The sequence below is a fragment of the Eleginops maclovinus genome, chromosome 19 (genome assembly GCF_036324505.1).
Source record: "Eleginops maclovinus isolate JMC-PN-2008 ecotype Puerto Natales chromosome 19, JC_Emac_rtc_rv5, whole genome shotgun sequence".
Classification (NCBI taxonomy): domain Eukaryota; kingdom Metazoa; phylum Chordata; class Actinopteri; order Perciformes; family Eleginopidae; genus Eleginops; species Eleginops maclovinus.
The window spans coordinates 13,749,203-13,773,833 of record NC_086367.1 but is presented as its reverse complement, the minus strand read 5'-3'; the positions used below and the strand labels follow the sequence as shown (position 1 = coordinate 13,773,833).

Genomic DNA, 24,631 nt, shown 5'->3' with positions numbered 1-24,631 from the left:
GTGAACGATTCTGATTTCTCATCGGCTGTATTTTGACACACCACCGGACGTGTGACGTCATCTCCTCTCATTCATAAACATTGCAGCACAGTATGAACGCATTTATGACTTCTATTTTTTAAATTTACCTGCAACATTTTGCATATTATGGCGACAAAACGCAAAGTCGAGGTAATTGTTCCCGCAGAGGAGAGCGACCAGCTCCTAATTCGTCCACTGTGAGTTAATTTGGGTCCCTTTTTGTAATCAATAACTCTGGTATTGAATTTCTGCCCTTTAAAGTAGTCAGAATAACATGAAATAAATGTAACGTTATCTCAAAGTCTATTTTCACATGTCACTTCAGGGGGGCTGGTCAGGAGGTTGGGAGATCATGCATCATTTTGGAGTTCAAAGGAAGGAAAATTATGGTAAATATTGTAGCTACTTAAAGTATTAAGTTGTAAATGCATGCTGCTTTGTGACTTAAATCACGTGCTCTCTACATGTGACTCATTATAGATGAACATTTCTTACAATATCCCTTCATACAATAAAAATGTATTGCCATTTGTTCTCACTATAGACTCTCTATAGTAATATTTGTGTTTTGCAGCTGGACTGTGGTATCCACCCTGGCTTGGAGGGAATGGATGCCCTCCCCTACATAGACTTGATCGACCCGGCTGAGATAGACCTGCTGCTCATCAGCCAGTGAGTCTTCCCTTCTCTCTTTTGTGTGTTAAACTATCCACTTTATCAGGATCCATAATTTACATTACTATGGCATTACCCGCTTGCATTCTATTTTGATTACATGCCAAAAGATAACTAAGCATAAGTCATTTGATGTTGATGTATGTATCCTGCACCAGTTTCCACTTGGATCACTGTGGAGCTCTGCCCTGGTTCCTTCAGAAGACCAGCTTTAAAGGCAGGACCTTCATGACCCACGCCACTAAGGCCATCTACCGCTGGCTACTGTCGGACTATGTCAAAGTCAGGTAGGAGCAGGAGCAATTGACATCATGGAACAGTCTTTCAAATAAATTATTTCTACAATCATTAAGTTCTTTGTTTTCTTTGCAGCAACATTTCTGCAGATGACATGCTGTACACTGAGACTGACCTCGAGGAGAGCATGGATAAGATTGAGACCATCAACTTCCACGAGGTAAAGGAGGTGGCTGGAATCAAGTTCTGGTGCTACCACGCTGGTCATGTGCTGGGAGCTGCCATGTTTATGATCGAAATCGCTGGAGTCAAGGTAACCACCTCTGTTTTTTCATTACACAGAGTTCTGTTGATTTATAAAAAATGAGTTCACTTCACAAATCAATTGTTTTTGTGTTTTTTTCCTTCAAAAGCTGCTGTATACAGGTGACTTCTCCCGACAGGAAGACAGGCATCTGATGGCAGCGGAGATTCCCAGTGTCAAACCTGACATTCTAATCATAGTATGCCGTGTAATAATTAACATTGAACACGACTTTCAATGGATTCTAAGGTGATCGAATCTTGGAAAGTCCATACATGTTGTTCTTTCTGCAGGAGTCGACCTATGGCACCCACATCCATGAGAAGAGGGAGGAGCGTGAAGCTAGGTTCTGTAACACAGTCCATGACATTGTCAACAGAGAAGGCCGCTGTTTAATCCCTGTGTTCGCCTTGGGCCGGGCCCAGGAGCTGCTCCTTATCCTGGGTGAGAAGACAAGATGGACTCCCTGATTTGAATTGTGCCTCCAAATAACAATTTCAACAACATAATTAGCCTCTCTGCTAGGCCTGCATAAAGAGAAGGAAATATGAGATAACTTTGATGAAAATTGTAATAATAAAAACAATTTTGTTTAAATAGACAGTATTACAGAAGACTAAACCAACCAAACACGATAAAAAAAACTGATTACCAATAAAGTGTGGTACCTACCTTATGTAATATTTGCAATTTGTATTACCCTTCTGTAAGTGTTAGTTTTTTTCGGTTGAATCTCAGTTTGTATGATAGTGTTTCATGTTCTCCTGTAGATGAGTACTGGCAGAACCACCCTGAGCTCCATGACATCCCCATCTACTATGCTTCATCCTTGGCCAAGAAGTGCATGGCTGTGTACCAGACTTACGTCAACGCAATGAACGACAAGATCCGCAAGGCCATCAATATCAACAACCCTTTTGTGTTCAAGCACATCAGCAACCTCAAGGTAGAGAGCCAAACATACAGGCTGTTTTATCTTTGGGCTGCTGCTGAATATCTGTACACATGGGTTTTTTTCCAGAGCATGGATCACTTTGATGACATCGGCCCCAGCGTGGTGATGGCGTCTCCGGGTATGATGCAGAGCGGGCTCTCCAGAGAGCTCTTTGAGAGCTGGTGCACTGACAAAAGGAATGGAGTCATCATCGCTGGATACTGTGTAGAGGGCACACTGGCCAAGGTCAACTACAACTCACCTGTCTATCTAATAATAATAAGAAGAACAAGAACAAGAAGAATAAACCTTATTTTTAGAGGCCCTTTCATACAAGAAATGCAGCACAAAGGGATTTGAAATAAGGGTTGTAGACATGGAATAAATAATAATAAATAAAAGGAAAAAGTCCCGAAAATTCAGTCACCATAGTGGCTGCATGCATAACAGACACATAAAACTAGTTTATTGGATGAAAGTAACCTCGTATGTATACATTTTATCCAAATTAATTTAATTCAGATGTCCCTGTGTGTGATTGTATAATAACAGCTGCTTACTGCGGTGTGTTTTCGTTCGTCTACAGCACATCATGTCTGAGCCCGAGGAGATCACCACCATGTCGGGGCAGAAGCTGCAGTTGAAGATGTCAGTGGACTACATCTCTTTCTCCGCCCACACTGACTACCAGCAGACCAGCGAGTTCATCAGGGCCCTCAAACCACCACATGTGGTGGGAGGAACTGAAAAAAACAACCTCATTTACCAATTTCTTACTGAGTTTGTTCATAAAATATGTTTTTAAGAAAGGACTTGTGGAAACTGCATCAGGTTCCTGATGTGTCCTTGAACTGCCGACAACAGAAGTACAAACAACAATGTTGTTATAATGGTGAATCCAAAACAAAAATTACAATTTAGATTTTTTGATAATGAAAAGCCTGACTGTCTGTCTGCATGTTACCGACAGATCCTGGTCCACGGGGAGCAGAATGAGATGGCCCGTCTGAAGGCTGCATTGATCAGGGAGTACGAGGATAACGACCAGGTTCACATCGAAGTCCACAACCCTCGAAACACAGAAGCTGTCACACTCAACTTCAGAGGAGAGAAACTGGCCAAGGTCAATAAACCTTTCCCCTTCTCTCAATTTCAGACCTTTTTATTTAAGTTTTCCGGTTCTCAAGTCACCCTGGGTTCCTTAAACAAGTAAATCGAGGCTGAAACTAAATTGAAGTGACTGAACATTGCTTGTCCCCTCAGGTGATGGGCTGTCTGGCTGATGAGAAGTGTGTTCAAGGACAGAGAGTGTCGGGCATACTGGTGAAAAAGAACTTTAACTACCACATCCTCAATCCCTCAGACCTTTCCAGTAGGTTTTTAATAAATACTCAAAACTGATGACACATGCAGAGACACCTATGGGACACAAAATAACAACCAGGTCTCGTAATTTTTGCAATAATGGCAAAGTATGTTTGATATATTCTGTAAAGTATTTCAATTTCATATTAACAGAGGACATCTGAAACATCTAATACTGCAGTACATTGACTCAGATTTTTGAAGAAAAAAAAGTGATATTGATCATGTTCGTTTCAGGGGTTTTTTTGGCCAATAAGAAAAAGCTTTTATGTGTGCCTGCTGTCTCTACTGTTAGTTGTGCAAACTGCTGCCCTTTCTTTTAATATTTGAAGAACAAGCAAGGCATCATTGAGTGATCCGATGTGTTTGTTTTGTAGCATACACGGAGCTGGCCATGAGCACAGTGAAACAGACCCAGGCCATCCCCTTCACTGGACCTTACTCACTGCTTGTCTGCCATCTGAGGAACCTCACTGGTAAGTCTGCCATATTTGCGTGTGTGCAAACTTTTTCAGGGTTCATTCGTGTTTCTGATCCATTCATGCAATGCTTTCACAGTTTTCTGAGTTATCACCTTACTGAGTGTGGCAGTTTGTTTCCTCGTGTCTCAGGTGACGTGGAAGAGCTGGATGGAATGGAGAAGAACACTTTAAAGATTTTTAAAAATATCACTCTGATCCACGAGGCCGGCATGGTGTTGCTTGAGGTGAGCGGTGAGACCCTTAGCTACAGTCCTGCTGAGTGTGATGCAAGAGAGCAAGACCTTACCCTCTTCAGACTCATTAACCCAACAACCCTTTCATCTCCTGTTTCAGTGGCTAGCAAACCCTCTCAATGACATGTATGCTGACGCAGTCACCACTGTAGTGCTGGAAGTCCAGTCCAACCCAAAGGCCCAGAAAGGTCAGTCTGACAATCTTCTGTTTATGTTGTTTATGTTTTCAGACTGACTATTTTTAGGTTGCCTAAAATACCTACCATGGATATGTACCTCATACAATCCCTCTTCTCACAATCCCAGCTATCCCTTAATTGAATTGTCTGGTTATTGTGATGGATTGTTTTTAAATTATTTATTATTCAATATATTTCATGATCAACAGCGATGGAGACCCAGAGTGCTACACTGGACATGGAAGTCTTCCAGAACCGAGTAGGAGTCATGTTGCAGTGAGTGATGCACACTTCATACTAACTTCATTTATAAAATTGTTTACATTGAATCCCTTTGTTGGATATGCTTACTGTACTTTACTTTAATTATAACAAAATATCTTGCTTCTCTTTGTCTTTAGGGACATGTTTGGAGTGGATTGTGTGGATTTCAGTGACGGTAAAAACGTCTCTATAACAGTAGATGGGAAGACGGTTCACATCTGCTTGGAAACGAGGGTGAGAAGCTTTAAGACTGACGCACCAAAACACATAAACAACGTCTGTGATGTAGAATTGTTTTTATCTCTCTCACTAATTTCTTCTCCCCCAATCAGTCGGTGTGCTACGAGCATGAAAGCACAGAGGACGACTCGCTGAGAGAGATGGTGGAGCTGTCAGTGCAGCGGCTCTATGACGCCCTCAACCCAATCATCTAAGAGCGGAGACGGGACTGCAGACGTGTTAAAAGCCAGTCACCTTAAACTACTGAGGCACAGAGTTTCTTAAGCTAAGTCAAAACAAAATGATCGACAAGTTCAGCGTTGAAAGTTGATTAGAAGCTTGTATTTGTTTGCTAAACCGGATGTGTTCAGAAGAATCATAGAGATAGCTCTACAACATGGTGTTTTATCTTAATTTAGGATGAATACATTTCAGAAAAAGAATCACCACAATACAGATGATTTATCTATAAAAAAACATTGCTAGGCTAGATCAGCCTATAAACAAGTTTATTCTCGACCATGGAGCTACCATGTAAAAAAGGGAATTACTGTTGTTGTTCTTTCATACATCTCAGTGTTGTTTTTGTTATGCAAGCACTTTTAATTCATATATTTAATAACTTATCAGTATTCCTGTAGATGCACTGTAATTTGTGTTTGGCCAGTTTGTTAGTAATGTGCACTGTTATGGCAATTTTGTCTACTTTTAACTGTGATGTGAACTGTGAATTTCTAAATGCACGAAATGTTTGTGATCAATACATGATGTTTAAAACAGTGCTTTGTTTCTTGAATATTTGAGCAATTGGTTTACTTATCAGCTGCTGTCTGTAAAGTTTTAAAAGGCAAAAAAAGACTCATAAATCATTTATTAGTTCAATATAACCATTCAGTTTTACAATAAATATCATTCCAAGGCACCTTTTCATGAGCACAAACATCCAGTTCCTATTATGCCCACCATCCCTTACATTGCTTGAAATATATCATAAATAGCAATACTTGAAACCATAATCAAAAAATAAAGAAATCTGCAAGACAGATGACTTTATAAAAGCCAAAACTGAACCGTAGCACTGTCACGTGCTTAATCAACCTGTGAATTGTGTACTAGATTTAAAAGACAGCATTCATGGCAGAGTATGGAATTAAAAACTCATGGGCGGTGCTAACAATTTCAAACCTGATCTTTGGGTGTTGCATCATCAAATGTTACTGTATCAGCATTGTACAACTTTTGTAATCTTAAATCGGATTATGAATGATTTGAATGCACTATTTATAATTACAATTGGATTTGCATGGCCGTTTGTGTTAAAGTATTGAAAAACAGATGATCTGGTAACCTCAAAGTCTTGGATACACCAGGAAAAAACAGTGGATACTCTGCCCACAGACAGAATGTATACAGTACTGTGCTGAACCGTTTGGTCTTTGATTTGCAGCGGTCAGTGTGATCTTATTTTAATTGCACTGTGTGATATTGACTTAAATATAATGTGAAGTTATCCATACCGCAAAACAATTCATTATGTCTAACAGTTTCCGTCTCCAGACCGAGAGTTCAAATAGGGTTCAAACAAAGAGCTTTTCTAACAGCAGTCTTTTCTTCTTTGTAGTGTGAGAGGTGGTGATGATTAAAGTCCAACATCCTCCATGTGAATGAACATCACGCTCGGAATAAGCTGGCCATTAAAAAAATGCCTGTCACAATCATCGCCACAACTCCCACATCCGTCGCCGTGTTCATTTTCCTGTCCCGAAACGTCTCCTCCTGTTTTTTCAGCATCTCCTCTCTGCGAATCTTGTTGTTTTTCTCTCTCTGCAGCTGCTCGCTGTAATGGGTCTTGATAAACGAGTCGAAATCAAAGAAGTTTTCTCGCAGGTTTGCACCCACCACAGACCGCTTGCTCTCGGCATGCTTTTTCCCAGAGCTCCCGGTGTCCTGGGCGGATGGTCTGGTTGTCAGGAGGTCTGATGGACCCAGCATACCCCGGTCGTATTTCTTCCTCATAGCCTTGTTTCCAAGCACCGTGTAGGCCTCACTTATCTCCGAGAAGCGGACAGTGGCGTGTTCACTGTCCCTGTTTCTGTCAGGATGGTACACGAAGGACTGCTTGTAGTAGGCTGTTTTTATCTGGGCATGGGTGGCGGTTGGTGACACCTCCAGGATTTCATAGTATCCTGTTTTGGTTTTGTAGAGGGGCTCAGATCTGGCCCCGTTGCCGCTGTACGCTCTGACAAACACAACCTGATGTCCTCCACACAAACCGAGGCTCTGTTGTCGATCAGCTGTTCGAAAGGTGCAGGAAGAACCCTTCGATTTGGCGTAAATCCGAGGTAGATCTATATTCTGAATTGGAAATGCATTAGAAAGTAGATACTGTTCATTGAGTCCAACATAGTAGTGATATTGAGCGATATTCCCATAGTCAACAATACCAAACAGTGGTGTTACACTTGTGTAACTGTCCTGAGAATCTCCCGCGGTCACTCTGTCAGCTCCATAAAGTTCTCCATCTTGAACACCACCACATCCAAACCCCGCCGAGACAGACGAGGCTGTTATTGCACTTCTACTTGGCTTACTTTGAGTTTCAAGGAGTTGTCGATTATAGGTTTTGAGTGCAAAGTTAAAGGCTCCCCTTCTAAAGGGAAGCCTGACCTCCGCCATGTTTGAAGGGGGGAAAGAAGAAGGCAGATTTCCGGGCGCCCAATGCGGGTGCAGCGCCCCTTGGTGGTGAAAACTAAACTGTAAAATAAACAATCGAAAATAAATATGTTTTAACTTTTTTGTAAGGTTTTATGATTATATAAGATGTATATTTATATAACACTACCCTACTTTTCACTACTACAGTGAAAAAATACTGTGTGCAAAATTGTACTAAAGTAAAAGTATAAAAAGCATAAATATACTTTAAGTATCAAAAGTAAAAATATTCATTATGCAGAATGGCCCATTTATGCGGCATATATTTCAAATGATTGTATTATACTTTATTGTGCATTAATGTATTCATCGCTAAAACTAATGTATTCATATACAGTCCTGCAATTAGTCCTGTCTCCTATATGGCGTTGTTTTTTACATTTGATACTTTTCTTGTTGATATTTTATTTTAAGAATTGCATGCATTCAACTGCAACGTAAAATGTGAAGATGTTAAACATTTTTTTAAAGTGTGTTAAAACGTCACAACAACCCTCCTATCCCGGAAGTTTGGTTTTGTGCAGGAAGTGCATCCGGTTTCGTTTCAATATGTCTAAAATCAAAACAGTAATTTGGCCTAAAGTGATTTTTTTTGGGGACTCCATCACACAGGTAAGTTCATGCAACAATTACTTACAGGCTAATGTATTTTTCAAGCCAGCAGCTAATGCTAACTTTCTGACTAACTAGCAGTACTTAGTCAACGTTAGTTGCTAGCCTGTTAGCTTAACTTTGGAAACAATTAAAAGTGCTGTGGTTTTTTTCAGGGTTCATTTCAACCAAATGGTTGGGGTGCAGACATTGCCAACAAGCTAGCGAGGTACGTAGTTACTATATACGTTGGTTCTTAATTTATTGTAACCTTAATGAAAGTGCTCATCTAAATGTTTCTTTTATATTTCAACAGTCGTCCATAGTCATGAACATGAATGACACTGATTTTGATTGTCAAGTTGTCAACCGAACTAAGGTGCATTTGACTAACATATGAATGTGAAATACATTTGTCTCCATCAGGAAGTGTGATGTTTTAAACAGAGGGCTGTCTGGCTACAACTCCAGGTGGGGGAAGATACTCTTTCCTCGCCTCTTCAGCAGCACAAACTCTGCAGAGGACAACATAGCTGCTGTCACAGTCTTCTTTGGAGCCAACGACTGTGCACTGCAAGGTACAGTTTCACTAACACCTTATTAATAAACAGCCTTTATTGTAAACATGAGCTGTGATCCAACTGCATTCTTCATACTTATCGTTTTCATTATACTATTTACATTCGGTTTACATTGTTAGAACATCCACTGCTTTGTCATTTTCATAGTCACTATTCAATGAGTTTCTATTGTTATTCTAACTTTTTTAATGGTATACAGTTTAGTTTAGTTTTTTTTACCAACATGCTATGTATTGTAGGCCATAGAATACACAAAGTATACAGTATACTATTTGTTTTTGCAACCCAAAAGTGTAATGTGATGAAGCCCATTCATTTCTCACATGATCCCTTGTTGGATTTCTTTTTGCTTGATGAATATTTGAAATGGTGTGCTTTGTGTGTGTTGTTTATTTCTTCAACAAAACTTAAACACAACCTTTGCTATTTATATTTATGAGTTTTGTATTAACTGTCGAACAATATATCGTATAAACTGCATACCTTTTTTGTATACACCCATTTTTGGGGGGATTATCCTAGATGACTAATTAAAAACAATGTTTGACACAGAAGGAAATTTCACCAATAATGTATCAGCATGTAATTTATCCACACTTCGTTGGTTCCTGTCATGTAGATAAAAACCCACAACAGCACGTCCCTCTGCAGGAGTATTCAGACAACCTGAAGGAGATCACCAAGCTTCTGGCTTCAGTCGGAGTGTCAGCAGACAGAGTCATCCTCATCACCCCTCCTCCCCTTAATGAGTCAGCGTGGGAGAAGGAGTGCATTGTGAAAGGTAACGCTCATTCACAATGTTTCCTCCCTTGTTCTTCTTTTGTAACCCAAGCCATTTATACGCTTCAGGCCTACAAAGAATAACAGTGCTTGCGCATCTCTTTTTTCAGGATGTCCACTCAATCGCCATAACTCTGTAGCGGGACAGTATGCACAGGCGTGTGTCCAGGCTGCCAGTCAGTGTGGTGTAGACGTCCTGGACCTCTGGACACTCATGCAGAAAGATGGACAGGTGCGTACTTGTTGTTGGATTTGAGTGCTTCTTATATTTTATATATCCATTTATATATAAATTCAGCAGTTTTCCATTGTCTGAACTACCACAAACGTTGGTCAGAGGTCTGTCCTCTTTTGTTTTGGGTCTGTTTTTGAAGCACCACATTGTTCTTAGTATCATTGGTAGTCTTGTTCAGCAAACGCCTTAAGACCTTCATGAAAATAGAAAGAACTTAAATCCAATCAAAAGAGAAACAAATACAATGCTGTATCAATTTAGAGTCATTGGATTACATGACATAAAAGCTATTATAAAAAAAGAGACTGGCAGAATTTTTTGAATATTCATAGAGTTTTGGGCAGTCAAAGATTTAAGTACTTTGTTTGAAATGAAAGATTCCAGATGAATGTAGTATGTATTGTCAATCCTGCATCCTTAAGTGTCAGGTATCTCAAAAGGAGATTGACTGAAAGCATTGACCTTTACTAGTATTTTTCACAATACCCCATTACCTTCCTCTGAATTAATGAAAAGTCTTCCCGTTTTGTCCTCTGCTCCCCAGGACTACACCGTCTATCTGTCCGACGGGCTGCATCTGTCCCAGGAGGGGAACCAGTTTGTGGCTCAGCACCTGTGGGAGCTGCTGGAGAGACGCGTGGCCGACCTGCCCTTCCTATTGCCATACTGGGGGGACGTGGACACAAAGAGCCCCGAGAGCAGCCTGCTCTGTGACCTGTGAGGACGAGGATCTAAAATATCATAGACGGATAATCTGAGGAGGACTAATCTTTCACCGGCACACTGTTCTCGCACTTGTTGATGATTGCAGAGTAACCAGAGAGCCTGACACAGGACTGCATTCCTGCTTTTAAACAACAAAGCAGCTTTGATCCGTTTTTTTTCTTCTTTTAAATGTGATGAATGTTTGAAATGCACAATAAAGATTTTTTTTATTTTGAGATCTATGTAGACAATACAAGCAAGAAACTTAAAAAAGAAGGAACTTAAGCGTTTACTTTTTATAGTATAGAAACATTAAGAATATTCACATCAGAATATATGACAAGACACACGCTCGTTGTGTAACAGCTCAAATTAATCCAGGAGAGTAAATGTTAGCCACTGTTTTGTTTTTCCCTTGACCTAGCCTTCAATAAGTAGTTTACAACATCTGACAGCAGGCAACAGTGCTAAAATAGCATAAAATAACACACGCATTACTCGTGTCGGCACAATAAAGTCAGCCAAACACATTAAATAATTGATCACCACATAAAGTTTCTTGATTCACTGAATTCATGATTGTCTATATTCATGTCCGCATACTGGAACTGGAAGTTGGCTCAGAGGCACAAATTCAGAAAAGGCACTATATTTTTTCCATAAACACAATATGACTGTCAACAGCTGGACAAGTAAAAACATCTAGGTTCAAAGGGTTGAAACTATAATACAAACCAGGATTTATTTTTAAGGAAACCATTAATGAAACAGCACTTCAAGTGCAGATGAGATGCAGAAAAAAAAGGAAGTATTTTAAGTCAAAGCCTGCTGCTTAGCACACTGAAATGTTTAATTTATGGTAAAGCTACCTCTTTAATAATATTATTTCACATCATTCAACTGTTAATCTGTTAGTGGAGAAAAGGTTGCATTGCTTTGAAGACAGTACTAAATGCACAAACATTAAGGGGGCTGATAACATAATTTTCTTTTTAAACCAACTGATCCACGATAATAGCTCACCTTTTTTTAAATTGCATATTCAAAAAATAATAATTTCATGTGTTTGGGCAGCCGAACTGCGGTTTCATCTGGCCAACACTGAAACAAACTGTGTTGCATGTACATGTGGATGCTTTTAAACTATAAGTACTCTCCTCTCAGCACTCTGTCTCTTTTGTGTCAACGCAATCCTGCCTCTTGAGGCGCCGCCGGTCCCGGCTTTGCGGGTTCTGCTCTGTCAGATCCTCGTAGGAGGATTTCGTAGCCGACGAGGAGGCTCCTGCGGTTGTGAAATCGTCCGACAGGCCCTCCTCTCCCAGGTGAGAGCCGCTGCTGGTGTCCTCCTGGATGGTGGCCATCCGCGGCCCAGCGCTGTCCGGGATGGGCTCGTAGTTCGGGTCGAGGGCCTGGGTACTGGTGCTGGCTCCGGGAGAGGCCACGACCTGGCTCTGCTGCTGAGGCGGCGGGGGCAGGGAGGAGGGCGCGGTCCGGCCGGCGGAGAAGGAGGGAGGTTTGACGATGCGCACGGACGCCGACTCGAGATTGTTCAGCATTTCTTGACTCTGAAGAGCGAGAACAAAATGTGAGACCAAAACACAGCAAATCTGACCGTCCAACTGAGGAGGGAGCCATTCCCTTTTTACTGCATTCTGCTTTTATCTTCATCATATTATAGTTAATAATCAGAACCCTAAAAGGTGTTAAATTATACTTTAGTTATAGCCATCTTCGCCCACAACACCCCCTTTAAAAGTGGGAATGAGTAAAAAGAAACATTTCTCACAGTGGACATTTTGTGTTGTCAATCAAAGGTTTAACTAATATTAATAATGGCGGCAGTCCATCCACATAGTGCATGCTGGCTCACTTTAAGGACTTCCTGTCACACGTTTTGCCATCATTAATCATTAGTTGCTGCTTTGCGTTTCCTGTCAAAATGTCTGCCATGAAAAAGGTCTATAGAGGAATGTACCCTCATTCTCCCCAGTTTCCCAATCAGACTAAAGATAACAAATTGTACACAGCCATTAAAATAAAAGATCGAATAACAAACATCCTCTGTTGTAGCTTTGAACAGCAGCAGAATCAAACTTAAAAACGCTCACACACACGGCATCCGATTTCACAAAACACAACCAAGGTGCAACCTGTCCAGTCCTCTCGATGTTTGAGTACTCCTAAAATGCAATCTTGCTTTCTTCATGTAATTTCTGATCAGATAAGACTCTGCTGCGTGGACAACATTATAGCTATCCACATTAGCTTAGCTTCAGTTTGAGCCTCTCAAAGACGCAGGACGGTTTGAGGGCTGGGAACAGATCAGTGATTACATCAAGGAGTAAGTGACTGCAGGAGTATCCCAAACGTGGGCCGCTGACCATGCATCATCATGGACTCGATGGCAACGCAACACCAACACGCACTCACCTATGGCGGGAGCCCTACTACAAACTTCCACCATCTGCTGCAGTTCCAATGAGAATGGAAAGGGCCAAGGCAAAGAGTGATGCACAGGTAAATCGGAGCTCGAACCTGACAGTGAGGCGCACTGACGGATTCTGAATCCATGTGTGGTCTGCTCTCACCCCTGTGTTTTCATGACGGTGTGTTTCTCAGGACTGTCTTGGAAATAGTGTTACGAAAAAAAGGCTTAATGGTAATTAGTATAAAAATGTGGTAGTAGAACATACACCGAGTAAGGCATTAAGGCATTGTATCTGTGTTCTTGTCGGTTGTCTTTAAATATTACTCATGAGCTGTCTTAACTTCATGTACTGTAAAATGCTCAAAATGTAAATGTAAATCAAGGAACAGTATTTTTTAAGCAGGTTTGTAAAGGCCAGTTGTATAGCTTATAGTAGTATTCTGGATGTTCTCCATTTCTCATTTTTATTTACAGTTAAAAAAGCAGTGATACATTTGGTAAAATGCAAGAAGTAGCCCCCCTTATTATAATTATTTTATTTCTCCCTTTTCTTTTTACTTGTATTTATCACAATACATATTTTATTGCTATTTTACTAGTTTATCTAAAGTCATTTTAATCTGTTTAGCATTTCATCAAGCCTGTAACAACATTTGTATTTTATAATTAATCTAAAATAATGATTGATCATATTTTAACACCGATTGTCTTTATTTATGTGTTTCCCTACACTGAGAGAGGCCATGTATAATTTCATTGTGCTTTGAGTTCAATATCATTGAAAGATCATTCTGATTTTTAATGGCGACAGATAATGATTCAGAAAAAAATGAGATGACTCGACCTGAACCCCTTTCCTACCCCTCCCTTATTAAAGATGTCAGTATGTTTACAAAGCAGTGTGGGATTGTGTTAGTTAAGTTAGTGTGGCAGCAAGGCTAGTGCACCGGATCACATTTGGGCATTTAAGAGATGATGAACTTACGCTTGGAGGGTAGTAAAAGGACTTGGTGTTATCCTCATACTGCTGGTCAAGACGTTTGTCCTGCAGAAGAAAATCAAAACAACACCGTCAACATTTGACCAAGTAAACACAACTTTACAGAAGAGATCTACCGTCAACCTCAGAAAAGAAGCCTTGAATGGCAAATTAAAGACAGCTGGAAACTAGTTCAAATCCATGAGCAGCAGATTCTTACCACACAGTGAACTAGGATACTGAGAGGAATCCAGAAGACAAGTGAAAACACCACGACGGAGCCCACTATGTTATCAGCCAGGAACTTTCCTGAAGGCGTTTAAGGTGATGAAAGAAACAAAATAAGGTGGGCAGTAATCCACATTAAAAAAAAACAAGATAATGACTTTTAAATTCCTTAAGTCTACATTTCTTGTTGTTTTTCCAAACAAAAACAACATATTTTAGCTTGTTTGCCATTCTCAAGAAGTAATACACACTGACAAGTTGTATTTATTAAAAGAGAGCTGTTTTTCATTATTTTTCATGGGTGAAGAGACTATAAATTCTGACGACAGACATTTAAGGCTTCTTCTGAAACCTCAATAAAAGCTTGAAATGTAGAAAAAAAAAACACCCATATTTGGTAAAAACCCCTAAATTTGACCCACTCTCATCCCGTTGGTTAGCGGCCTATCGTAACCAACTTACCAAATGTGTTGATGTCCAGCTTGTCGATAAAATCCCACAGCCTCTCGATCACGTCCTGCACCTGCTTCATGCACTTCCCCTGTATTCAAACAGGAACAAGTTGACACCCTTCAAACAGCCAAATAAAGCTACAACCTGTAACATTCACACAAGGCTTTTCAGAGCTGGACAGTGATAGGAGCTGAGCACAAATAACTAAACATGGTAGGATCAGCTGATCAGCTGAGTGGACGGATATAAGGTCTGGTAACTCACGCCTCCGTCACAGAAGCCCACAGTGCAGGGTTTTCCTTTGCGCAGGAAAAGGAAACTGTCATTGGACTGGATAAAGGGGGAGCAGGCGCCATCTTTGCCACGGCAGCATACTTTACAGGAGTCCTCCGTCTCTGCATCACAAAACAGAATTAACTGTATCCTATGTTTAAATAGCTCCAAAAACGTTATCCAGCAGCAACAGCGGCAGTGCACACATTCCATTCCAGTCATTCAGACCTGTATACAATCTTTAAAAATCCTATCCTATATCTGGATGTAAACTTTCCAGGACCTCCATGATCACTATGACTCATCACACAGGATCCACAACATTTGACATCAATCCACTTCAAACTTATGACCAATGAAAAGCTCTTACCGTTGCAGGCACACGACTGAAGGCTCATAATGGCCTCACAGAAAGGGTTGCACTCTCCATGGAGACACCGACCGTTGTCGACACACACCGTATTGTCTTCAGCGTTTTCAGGAGGGGGGCACTGGCTGCTGTTGCCTAATATGTGGAGCAAAGAAAGAAAGAAAGAATGTATAAAGAATAGAAAACACACTTTGTTGGTTGCTCTCTGCAGTTCCTGTGTGAGACCAGCAGGAGGCGCTCACCAGTGCAGGTGGATATGCCTTTACAGGTAGCACTGATGGGTTCCTGGCATCTTCTTCCTGCAAGCTCAAACCTGCAGCTCCTACAGCAAGGGCTGTTTCTGTCACTGTGGAGAGGAAAGAGATGTGGGAATGTGTGCGTGTCTTAAACTAGAAGCACAAACATCTGAGGTTCAGTGAATCACATATTTAGTTAGTTTTAGAAGTTAACTTTTAGACTTATATTATTGTCTAGAAATGCAGCAGTGATTTGGACATCCTACCTGCACTTTGCCCCAGGTTTAAATTTGCAGTCAGCTGAGCAGCAGGGGTCGTTGTTGATGTGGAGCAGCCCGGGGTCGCACTCCTCCCCTTCCTCCACTCTGGAGTTCCCACATACCTTACTGTTCCTCTCCTTGAAGCACACGGGGGCCTTGAAACGTAACGTCTTTCCGACGGAGATCTTGCTGCAGTTGGAGAAGCGCTTCATGAGGGAAGGAGTAAATGAGGGTTAGGTAGTGAATGGGAGTGTTGGAAAGAAGATGTAGCAAAGGACTGCTACGAAGTGAAAATACTAAAATACCAAAGGATGTAAATTAGGGCTGGGCGATACAGGGAAAATAAAGGACTGTTTTCAAACAAATACCTAGATAGGGGTATTTCAACATTGTTGTAGGGTTGGCTATTGGTGCTTTACCTTCATATTTGTTGCTAAATAACTAAAGTTCTGAAGTCGCAATTCTTTTTTGGATAGACAAGAATGGTTACAGCCACATCAACAGTGTGATGCCTTTTTAAAGATGCATACTGATGTGATTCAAGATGTCTTGTCCCATTTGACAAACAGCAGCATTTTTTTAACCCTTAACTTCAGCATAGACATGGATATTAGTTTATAAGGCTGATGGCGGGGGAGGTGCAGGATATTCACTGTCATCATATCTTACAGGAACAACTGTGACTCACATTTATCCAACACTGTATGTTAAGCATCTCAAATTCCCACATCAGCTCTCATTATGCAGCATGAGCTCAGTGTTTACTGATAACTGTCAGCTTAGTTTGTTAGATACCAGATGGTTATGCCTCTGCTGTATCCTTCTGTGTGTTGAAGGTTGATTTGAACTTTTTATTGCAGTGAGGGGTACCTTGTTGTTGACATGGTCTCCGCTCACAGCGATTGGGTACATGACAAACTTCCCGCCGCTGTCGTCGCTGGGAGCGCAGTAAGGGATGTTGTCAGGGTCGTGTTCTGCTCCGAAGTTATGGCCGAGTTCGTGAGTGGTCACTAGATCTGCCTCCTGAAGGGACACGCACAAACATACAGTTTACAACTATATCAATCACGAATAAACGGCACAACCACTTATAACATTATTTGCTGACAAAAAAACCATCATATTATTATAAAGGCTACAATATCACAAAACTGACTCCAAGCTCATGTTAGCGTTTTGAAACTTGACTGTAAACTGTGCTAAGGAGCAAGAAACTGATAAGTGAAGTGTTAGAATGCAAGCGTGAACATCTTTACTCAGAACACCCACACATATAGAGTGCGTCTGCTCCTTAGAGCCGACACTGGAGGACATGTTGCATAAAATCCTGCTAAAACTGCCTGCATCCAGTCATTAGCCTTCTCAAAGATAATGATTGAAAACTAGGAAAACAAACCTTTGTGAGGATGGTTTTGCCATAGTTCTTGGTGCTGGTCAGGCCAGTGTTGAGGTAACTGGGCTTTATAGAGTGAGACGGGTAGTATGCTACAAAAAGACAAAAATCAGAGCATGGTGTCAGTAACCGTTTTGCTGAACAAAAAGCCCAGGGCTCCACTAAGCTGTTTTCCCACACATGCATATCAGTTTTGTCATTACTGTGGTCTGAATTCATTAGAGAGTATACAACTGTAAACAGATCAGCAGCTGTACAACACCAGATGATCGTGGGAGATTGATTCGGCAACAGACATGGTCTTTAAAACATGACACACCATTGCTCTGATATTCGTCCATGTCGGCCTGCATAAACTACATACTGGTGATTTTCTGCATGAGAAAGATACACACAGTACACAAAACAAAGCCATCCTGCCACGATGGGATGTGTCCTTACGTTTAGGGCAGAGGCCGCCCAGGGCCTGAGCTTTGGAGGGGGCAACGTAGGCCAGCCCCAGTGTGCCCTCATCGAAATCCTGGTAGGTGAACAGGTGGGCCAGACACACAGTGGAAGCATTGTCAGCGATGTCCGAGCTGAATTGCTATAGGGACAGAAGAAGAAACAACTCCATGAAGATAAACTGCAGTGTTATAGCAAAATATTTTTTAATTTGGACAAATATTTGAACCGAGCAGCACATTTCACAAGCACATTTTTTTTCCTCCCAAATGACCTCGAATACATCTTTGAAATCCCTCCATTTCTTCTAAATTGAATTTTTCCATAACATATTCAGTCCTACATTTTTGGACAGTTCCAGTGTATTTCCCAAACTTCTGTACACATTTTCGAGGTCTCCCTTTTTTACCTCCAGAAGTCTCTTCACGTCCCAGACCTCCTTTCCTTTCCCAGGACTGTCCTTCATGTTATAGTGGAGCCAGTTGGGGCTGTGGACGAGGGGAGGCTTTGTGGGCTCCTTGTTGATGATGATCTGAGAAAGGTAACCGAAGACAAACAATTTTGAACAATTAAATCAACTTTGAATCAAAGCTTTGAAACAAAACTCAGTGTCCTGGCTCATTATCATCGTTAAGGGAAACTTTGAGATGCGTGAAACATAGATTTATTTTCCCCCTAAAATCAAAGATCCATTATAAATTGTTTAACTTAGTTTTACCTTATCGAAATTGTTAAAACTGGGGCAAAACTTTGACTTTTGACGATGGAATTCTAAGTCAAGTCAGTCAGCATCAGGTTTTGGGGTTGCAGTCCAAGCCATCATTTTTGCCAAAGAGGTATTGGAGTTAAAAATGACACATTGCAAGTTTTTCTGGAAATGTGAGGTTGGAAAATAACTGAGCATCTAAATGAATGCATAGCTTTTCGATGAGAAAACCCGGGACTCGCAATCCAATATACAGAGTCTCCATTCATTCCCCAAGCCAGTGGAACAAATTAAATACCCCACAGGGCAAACACAAAAGCGTTCAGTTCCTCCTTACAAATGCTGTTCTCAAACACACTGATGTCAGTTAGCACGGATGTCTGATGCTAAAATGCCTCGAAGTGCTGCCTGGGAAAGGGTTTGAACTATTTTAAAATGTAGTCCGTCACACACAAACACACACCTGGTGGATCTGGACCCCATAGCCTATGAATTCATCATCCCAGGTTGTGTTCCTATAGATGTCATCAACTCGATCAATCAGCTCAATCTGGAGTGAGGGATGGAGAAAGAAACAGAGGAAGATTGTTTTAACATTAGGACATTTTAAACACAAAAACAATTACTTTGACGTTTGCAGATCCATTGCAAGTGAAACCTTCCTGTTGCCATTTATTAAAGTCAAATTATTAAATATCTGACACTCTACTGTAACTTTTGCTCTTGTATTTTATACCAGTAATATTGTAGTCACATTTTTCATTTTCGTAGCCAATTAACAATTGTTTTACTTGGATTTAAGCACCCATTGTGGCGGTTTTCTAAAGCACTGTGTCCTTCAGCAGTGTGAATTGACTTGTTGCGGAAATGTGCCATGTAAAATAAACTTCAATAGTATCACAGGTATAGTCGACACGCTGCTCATATGTTAGTCAATTTGATTTAAAACTAAACTGTTGAAATAAATACAATATCTTCATAATACCTCATGGATGCAGGTTAAATCTTTACATGGATAATTAGCTCTGGGATATTTTGGTACATAGCATGATAAAAACTGACCAGGTAGTTGAGAGTGACGCTCTCTTGACTGCGGCCCATGTGCTCAAAGAAGCGGTAATCTGCCACCAGCAGCAGGGGGCAGGTATTCTTCTTGTGATCGTGAGCCTGTCTCTTCTCTCTGTGGAGGAAGCCTAAAGAAGCACCAGCGGCATCAAGAGCGGCAGAAGGAGTAGATAGAGAAAAATGGTCACAGGCAGACAACAAGTAGTCCTAATTATTCATTAAGCATTGTCATATTCGAGGGTGCAGCGACAGTCCAGGGAAACGATATAAAAAAGCACATGTGGAAGTTAAACAATGAGGCCATGCTCCAGTATTACATTAATTGCCCTTATTTTCACAATTAGCAGCACCTCTTCTTTTTTTTCCGCATGTGAACTTTAATGCTGCTTCTGTTCTTCCAAGCAAGAATTAATCCAGTTAGACCACACATTATACTCAATTGTTTTGGACGTTTATACATCAATTTTGTGTTCAATCTGCAAGCACATTGTATCTTAAGATTATGAAGAAGAGGTTGATTGCACAAAGTAAAGTCTGTAGAATAGTGACACCATTGGCGTTTAGATCCTTAGACAGAGTGGCATTACTGAGCCACGGTTTGGGTTTCTTAAATTTACATCTGAATAACGGTCTACAAGCCTCGCTATTACTATGCAGTTGTGTCTGCCAGAAATAAAGGCTTAATTTAAAGCACAAAAAAATGGAAAATGTAATGCATGTAAGTTGTGGGGTGTGTTGTCTACCCTTTCTTTTCAATGAAGGATCTCTACAAGTCATTAAAAGTCAGCAGGTGATATGATAATACTATTTTGTGTCAACATCATTGTCTAAGAGTTAATTGACTTACAATGACTTTAGCAAAGCAGCCCCATCCAGAGGACTTCAAAAACAGCTATTACCAAGAAGCTTAATTGGTGTTAGCAATATTGGCCTCGATGTACAGATAAAATATGTCCACGCAAAATATGTGACAGTGCTTTATGAAGTCTAGAGAGATGCCTCATACATTCAAACAACCTAAAACAATGAGTAGTGGAAAAATTACAGAAAAGGAAAAACAGGAAGACATCCCATCTGAGCGTTACATCATACACTCTTCAGAAGTGTGGGTGCGCGCTGCCCTGTGTGGTGGGAGACCAGTGACGACTCAGAGGCATCTCATTGGGCAGCAGACCCTGCATGAATTGTAATGCCTCCTCCATAAAAACCTTCACCTCGCATCACTCCCCCGATGAGTACTTTCAACCAGCAGCCAGTGAGAGGTGTTACATTTCTCCTTTGGCACATTATCAAGGTTATTTGCTTTACATTTCCAAAGCCGCACAAAAGAATCAAAAGACATCTGTCTGTTACATAATACCCACTTGTCATCAGTGTGTATGTCCATGGCTTAGGCATATTTTACAGATAAAAACGCTTTTATTAAAGTGACTGTTACAGAAACCTAACAACCACCTCCTTTGTCTCACTATTACAGCCTTCTGCTTTCTTTTCTCTGGCCCAAAGTTGCGTTATCCTTTTACTTTTTTTATCTACTGTTAACTCACCACAAACAAAAGCACAGAGCAGAGGATCTACCACGTGTTTTATCTCAAACCCTGTACTTACCTTCTCCTACACACTCCTGCTACAAATATCACCACACACGTTTGCAGGCTATACAGCTTAGTGAAGAAAACAGACAGCAGAGCTCACCCTTTTCCCGGTCCACTTCCTCCTCTCCATCCAAACTCCTCCTGGCAGTCTGTGGCAGCAGGTCCTTAGCCTCTGCGTGGATGTAGCCACACACTTTTGGAGAGGCAATGCGGCTCAGATTCTTGATGTCGTCGGAGCGATAAACCAGCAACCTGCCATCAGCTGGGGCATCTGTAAATCTCCAAAGGGGCTGGATGTCCAGAGAAAAACAGGTGGAATTTGAAAACAAAAGCACATTTATTGATGTGAAATCCTCATCAAGAGATAAACTAGGCTACAACAAAAACAGCCTTCCTCTCTCACTTTCGCATCTTTAACATCTTTTACATAAGCTACTACAGGTTGAGTTTGGAAGGGCAGAAATGACTTCAAACTACTACTAGTTACCCTTTGTTAAAATTGTCAGAGACCGAAAACGCCCAAGTTATTATACAAATATAACAAAATATCAATGTTACATCCAAAAAGACAATTACAGAGGATGGCACTAGGATGACTAGTCTATTTTATGCTGAAGCAATATCATCTAACAGCATCCACTCAAAAAGCATCCCAGATTTTGAGTACAGCAATATAGCATGTCCTTTTTTATTTTGTAGCATAAAGCATGCAATTGCACTTGGTAATGCTGAAAAGCCATCACAGTCCTCAATAGTGTGGCCTCTCTACTGTCAAACTAAGTCAAACGCCTTCGATAAAATTGCTGAGGGATAAGTGTATTAGAAAAAATTAGACAGTACCCTCTCTATTCGGACTACATATAACACAAAAATCTAACAGTCAGTTCTTACCTCTATGTTGTACTCGACTTCATCAGTAAGAATGTGAGCAGAAAACTCATCTCCTTCTATGTGTGCCTGCACACGGGAATTCTCCTCCCCTGGAAACACAGAACAAATAAAGCTACTGTCATTACACGATTGACATGTGCAAACCAAATCCAGTAATGTATTAAGTAAAAAGGTGCACCAGGCAGTATTTGCATTCACCCAACATTATAGGTAATGCTGATATAATATGGCAAATAGTGCTAATTCATTGGTCATCATTTCTCAGATTAAAGTATTCCTCCTGCATGTGCAAAAACACTTGCCTTGGAAATATAAATTAGGGTAAGAACAGGTTGTTTAAAATGAAACGTTGGTGAATCCCTTAGTGGTTCACTCACCAACAACATGTCCGGTGAAATAGTTCTGAAGATGGACATCAAAGTTTTCCTCCCTTCCATGTTCATCAACAAACACAGCTTTAAAGTCTTCAGTGAAAAGGTTTGTGTTCGTAGTCAGGTAAAGCTTGAAATTTCTGAAAAAAAAGAGAAAACAAAGCCTTTCTACATTAACTGGAACATGATTGCAGGGCTGCTTCAAATGCAGTACGAAGAAAAGGGTGAGTATAATGTCTCTTCATTAGATCGTATGTCATAGTCTGACCAATGATATATAAAATGAAGTAGAGTAAAGTAACTTACAGTAAAGTACATTTACTCAAGTACAATTGTACTTCTACCCCACTACAGTTCAGAGGTAAATTGTGTACTTTTACTCCACTACATTTATTTGATATCTTACTTTGCAGATTTAGTTTATATTGTAATATATAAACAACACTTAAGACTTATACTTGTTACACCTGGAGTAAAATTCACAAGCTACCCTGCTGCATTAAGTCATTAAAAACCAGCTGCACCTTTACCAGCTTTGATGTAAACATGTATGCATCAATAATTATAATGAAAACACTTGCATCATAAGTACTTTTAAACTTTAAGTATATGTTGATACTTTTGTGCTTTTACTTGAGTAACATTTTGATTGCAGGACTGTTAGTTGTAACAGAATATTCCTACACTGGTTCTACTAAGACCTGAGTAGTTTTCCCACCTGTTAAAATGTGAACTTATTCTGCATCATAACTCCAAAGAACAACACAGCTGTACTTTGAGGTGGGCTTGTGTCAGACATGAGGGTGATGCTGTACCTGTGCAGGGCTCTGAAGCTCACCAGGCGCTCCAGGTGGGACTGGGTGTGGACGTCCCTCTTTCTTACAGAGTGCAGCTGGAGGCCTGACAATGGCAGCACCTCAAAATCTGACAGGATGGAGCTCAGAGCATCTGGAAGACATGGAGAGACGACAATGGTCATCTAGGACCAAGCAGAAACTGCGTGTGTTCATTCAAAAATCACCAGATACTACAAATACTAAAGTCTGGAGCTGACAATCCGCTCCCAGCCTGATGAAGATCTGCTTTTATTTAGCAAGTAACCAAAACTCATCGCCTAAGAATTATACAGCACTCGATACTGGTTGATAATTACAGTAAATAAAAATACATTATAGCAAAAAAGTACATGGTTCACAAAACAGAAAGCCTTAACATTGCAGCTAACGCTAGCTTGATTTAGCTTGTGTTACTCACCGAACTCCGGGTTTTCTTCGTGACTTTCCTCCTTAATAACTCTAGACTTAATAGCACAGTTAACCCAACAAGGAGCCAGAAAGGCAATGAACAGTATGCTCTTCATTTTCATCCAATTCAGCCAGCTATGCTAGTGCTGTCATTGTCAAAAGTTAGTCCGTTTGTCTGGAAAGCTAGCTAGCCGAGCTACCCGGAAGTGAACCGAGTGGAAAACATCCGCTTTTAGGTTTCGCCACCCGAGAGGAAGCGTTGACGAGATGCATACTGTAGGTAGCTTATTCATAATAACGGCTTAAAAAGTACTCATATATTTGTATTTCAATAGTTAAAAAAACACTTGAAAGTAAGTACAAAACTGTTAGCATAGAAGAGGTGGAAAAGATACTCAGATGATGTACTTTAGTAAACTACATAGCGTTGGAATACAAGTAAATTCTTGTACTAAAAAATCTTACTCAAGTAAAAGTAGAAAATCAACTAAATCTACTGAAAGTACAAAAAGTAAAAGTACTCGCTATGCAGATGTAGTACTCACTTACAATTTAAAACAAATTAATTAAATATCTTAATAGTTATCACTACATCAAACAGTATTTAATTGTATTTCACTGTACAATATTTGACCTTACATTCTGTTGTTGTATATTTAATTCTATTTACATGTACATAGACGCCTGCATTTACTTGGTCACTTTCAAAAATGCTCTGCTTCATTTAGCTTATTGTATTATTTATTTTTCTGACACGTATATAGATAACTTCGTCTGCACTACTCTATCCTACTCTGTTCATTTTGCACTATTTTTATTTTTGTTCCTATATATAATATGTTGCATTTTTAGAGGAGCTCGGGACCTAAGATTTTCATTACCATAACTATACTGTAGCTACTGTAGCTACTGTGCATATGATAATAAAAACCCTTGAACCTTAGGTTGGTCCATTTCAGAATAATATAAATGACATGTTTTGATTATATTTGTTGATGCATTATTGTGATCAAAGCTGGTAAAGGTGCAGCTAGTTTTAATGACTTTGTATAGTGCAGGGTAGCTTGTGAATTTACTCCAAGTGTAACTAAAGTCTTATTTAAGTGTTGATTATATTTCATATCCTTAATTAAAATGTATCAAATAAATGCAGTGGACTTCAAGTAAACGACTTA

General features: G+C 40.3%; 4 protein-coding genes across 4 annotated transcripts; 2 read left to right on the top strand and 2 right to left on the bottom strand.

The window, feature by feature from the left end:
* The first annotated feature begins 22 nt into the window (after positions 1 to 22).
* On the top strand, positions 23 to 5,695 carry LOC134880985 (cleavage and polyadenylation specificity factor subunit 3). The gene is made up of 18 exons (XM_063908061.1): positions 23 to 218; positions 347 to 410; positions 596 to 693; positions 855 to 983; positions 1,069 to 1,246; positions 1,347 to 1,436; positions 1,531 to 1,681; positions 2,008 to 2,183; positions 2,259 to 2,417; positions 2,758 to 2,904; positions 3,142 to 3,294; positions 3,435 to 3,543; positions 3,914 to 4,012; positions 4,148 to 4,242; positions 4,352 to 4,439; positions 4,640 to 4,706; positions 4,832 to 4,928; positions 5,027 to 5,695. Exons 1-18 carry the CDS (start codon positions 148 to 150, stop codon positions 5,126 to 5,128), a joined length of 2,073 nt encoding a protein of 690 aa, XP_063764131.1. The 5' UTR covers positions 23 to 147; the 3' UTR covers positions 5,129 to 5,695.
* A 70-nt stretch (positions 5,696 to 5,765) lies between these two features.
* Positions 5,766 to 7,636, bottom strand: LOC134880986 (uncharacterized). Its single transcript, XM_063908062.1, has one exon. It carries the CDS (start codon positions 7,587 to 7,589, stop codon positions 6,585 to 6,587), a length of 1,005 nt encoding a protein of 334 aa, XP_063764132.1. The 5' UTR covers positions 7,590 to 7,636; the 3' UTR covers positions 5,766 to 6,584.
* A 460-nt stretch (positions 7,637 to 8,096) lies between these two features.
* iah1 (isoamyl acetate hydrolyzing esterase 1 (putative)) lies at positions 8,097 to 10,756 on the top strand. The gene is made up of 6 exons (XM_063908760.1): positions 8,097 to 8,240; positions 8,396 to 8,448; positions 8,646 to 8,797; positions 9,420 to 9,581; positions 9,691 to 9,812; positions 10,360 to 10,756. The coding sequence occupies exons 1-6, from the start codon at positions 8,178 to 8,180 to the stop codon at positions 10,534 to 10,536; spliced, it is 729 nt and encodes a 242-aa protein (XP_063764830.1). The 5' UTR covers positions 8,097 to 8,177; the 3' UTR covers positions 10,537 to 10,756.
* adam17a (ADAM metallopeptidase domain 17a) lies at positions 10,731 to 23,700 on the bottom strand. Its single transcript, XM_063908759.1, has 19 exons — positions 23,467 to 23,700; positions 23,028 to 23,160; positions 22,219 to 22,352; positions 21,842 to 21,930; positions 21,051 to 21,240; positions 19,353 to 19,483; positions 18,754 to 18,840; positions 17,994 to 18,116; positions 17,582 to 17,726; positions 17,144 to 17,232; positions 16,618 to 16,770; positions 15,754 to 15,953; positions 15,494 to 15,597; positions 15,252 to 15,386; positions 14,873 to 15,003; positions 14,618 to 14,696; positions 14,148 to 14,236; positions 13,934 to 13,993; positions 10,731 to 12,085 (listed from the first exon to the last, which is right to left on the bottom strand). Exons 1-19 carry the CDS (start codon positions 23,576 to 23,578, stop codon positions 11,681 to 11,683), a joined length of 2,589 nt encoding a protein of 862 aa, XP_063764829.1. The 5' UTR covers positions 23,579 to 23,700; the 3' UTR covers positions 10,731 to 11,680.
* Positions 23,701 to 24,631: the final 931 nt, after the last annotated feature.